This window comes from Galeopterus variegatus, unplaced genomic scaffold (assembly GCF_000696425.1).
Source record: "Galeopterus variegatus unplaced genomic scaffold, G_variegatus-3.0.2 Scaffold5197, whole genome shotgun sequence".
Lineage (NCBI taxonomy): Eukaryota > Metazoa > Chordata > Mammalia > Dermoptera > Cynocephalidae > Galeopterus > Galeopterus variegatus.
Window position 1 is genome coordinate 58,448 of NW_007731308.1, and position 2,400 is coordinate 60,847.

A 2,400-nucleotide genomic window follows, 5' to 3' on the forward strand; every position below is an offset into this window, starting at 1 on the left:
ATCTATTTTTGTCTCTTCTTTTCCAATACTTAAAACTTATTTTTCTTTTTATACCAGTGAAGATCTCCAGATCTATGCTGAAAGCAATAATAACAAGCATGTTTTGTTTCCAATTTTAGTGGAAATGTGTCTTAAAGTTTCAGCATTACCCTTGCTCTTTTCTGTAGTTTTTGTTGGGCACAGGCTTTTTATCATACAAATGTCTTTCTCTTCAGTATGAATTCTCTTGATGTCCCATAAGTTTTTTTTTTTGTTTTTTTTTTTAGCATTTGTTAAAGTTTACCTCATTCATGGTCTTTGCTACAAAATGATTACTTCTAATGTACTATGAGGTGTAAATTCCTGATGAAAGCTTTCCCATTTTCCAGATTTTTAATGAGTATGAATTTTCTGGTGTCTAATGTGGTGTGACTTTTGGCTGAAAGCTTTTCCACATTCGCTACATTGATAAGGCTTCTTACCTGTATGTATTCTCAAATGCAAAGCAAGGGTTGAGAATTGAGAGAAAGCTTTCCCACATTCATTACAACCATAGGGTTTCTCACCTGTATGGCTTCTCACATGCACAGTAAGAGATGAACTCTGGGAGAAGGCTTTTCCACAGACATTGCATTCATAAGGTTTATCACCTGAATGAATTCTCACATGTACAATAAGTGATGTTCGTTGAGAGAAGGCTTTTCCACATTCATTACATTCATAGGGTTTCTCTCCAGTGTGAATGTTTTGATGTTTTATAAGGTACTTCTTCTGGCCAAAAGCTGTTCCACATTCACTACATTTAAAGGGTTTCTCTCCAATGTGAATTTTCTCATGCTCAGTAAGGTTTGATTTGCCACTAAAGGTTTTCCCACACTCCTTACACACAAAGGGCTTCTCTCCTGTGTGAGTTCTCTGGTGTCTTATGAGGTTTGACTTCTGAATAAAAGCTTTCCCACAATCTTTACACTGAAAAGGTTTCTCTCCAGTGTGAATTTTCTGATGGGTGAGGAGGTTTTCTTTCTGGCTAAAGGATTTTCCACATTCATTACATTCAAAAAGCTTCTCTCCAGTATGGGTGTTCTGATGTTTAATGACATACTGCTTTTGGCTAAAGGCTTTTCCACATTCGTTACATTCAAAAGGTTTCTCTCTAGTATGAAAATTCTCATGCTCAGTGAGATTTGATTTGTGGCTGAAGACTTTCCCACATACCTTACAGGCAAAGGGGTTTCCCCCACTATAAATTCTCTGCTGACTGAGGTGTGACATCTGAATGGAAGTTTTTCCACATTCACAAGGTTTTACTCCAATATGAATTTTTTGATGAATGATGATTTGCTTTTGGCTGTAGATATTTACACATTTCTTACATTTATAAGGCTTCTCTGTGTACAACCATGCAAGTGCAGAATAAGCGATGCAAGTGCAGAATAAGCGATGCAAGTGCAGAATAAGTGATGAAGGTTAGAGAGGAAATTTTATCATACTCAGTACATTCGAAGCTCCAGTATAAATTTTCTAATATTCAATGAAATTTCGCTACATTCACTGGTTTCTCTCTTGCATGAATTTTCTGCTGCTGAATGAAATTTGTCATCTAGCTAAAGGCTTTTCAGTATTCCTTAGAAGGATAGGGTTTTTCTTCAGCATGGTTTCTATGTTCAATGAGATGTGACATGTGAGAAAAAGTTTCCCCACATTCAGTAAATTCATAGGGTTTCTCTCCAGTGCAAATGGTCTGATATCAGATGGGGTACAAACACTTTTTAAACTGGAGGCATTTCCACACTGATTTATACTTATAGGGGGTTATTACCATAAGGAGTAAGCTGTGGCAAAGGATTTCCACTTATTAAATTGATTATTCTTTCTTACACAACTTCTCTTAAGATTAAGTAAGTCTAAATTGTGTTCCAAACTCAAAACTTCAAACAGGTGTTGCCTTAAAAGAAATGTCTGAGATCAGAGGAAGTATATTTCCAATTTTCTTATATTCACTGCTTTTTTCCCCAGTTTGTACTTTATTGGAGATGGATGTAACTTGCCTCCCAAGTCTTGTTGACTCTCTATCTGCTCATCATTTTCTCAGGCTTCTTCTAAAATGGAGTACAAAAAATCATCATTTAAAGAAATTAGTGTATGAAGTGCTCAGAATCATGGTAAACACTCAATAAATACCACCTTTATACTATCATCACTATTATTTGTGAATTTTCCCATTACGAGCAATAAAATTTCAGACTGTGCTTTTTTGGGATTAACATTGGTAGTTCCTCTTCCAGCATGAAAGAATCTATATGACCAATGTTTCCAACTAAATTGTGAGAAGAGAACCCTTGTGGAGGATATCTGGGTAGAAAATTAACATTCATGGGTCCACAAAGCTTGGATTACTCTTGAAGAATTAACATTTCCCAT

General features: G+C 35.8%; 1 protein-coding gene across 1 annotated transcript; it reads right to left on the minus strand.

Annotated features, from left to right (window-relative positions):
- Positions 1-254: 254 nt before the first annotated feature.
- Positions 255-1,438, minus strand: ZNF146 (zinc finger protein 146). Its single transcript, XM_008589086.1, has one exon. It carries the CDS (start codon positions 1,249-1,251, stop codon positions 373-375), a length of 879 nt encoding a protein of 292 aa, XP_008587308.1. The 5' UTR covers positions 1,252-1,438; the 3' UTR covers positions 255-372.
- Positions 1,439-2,400: the final 962 nt, after the last annotated feature.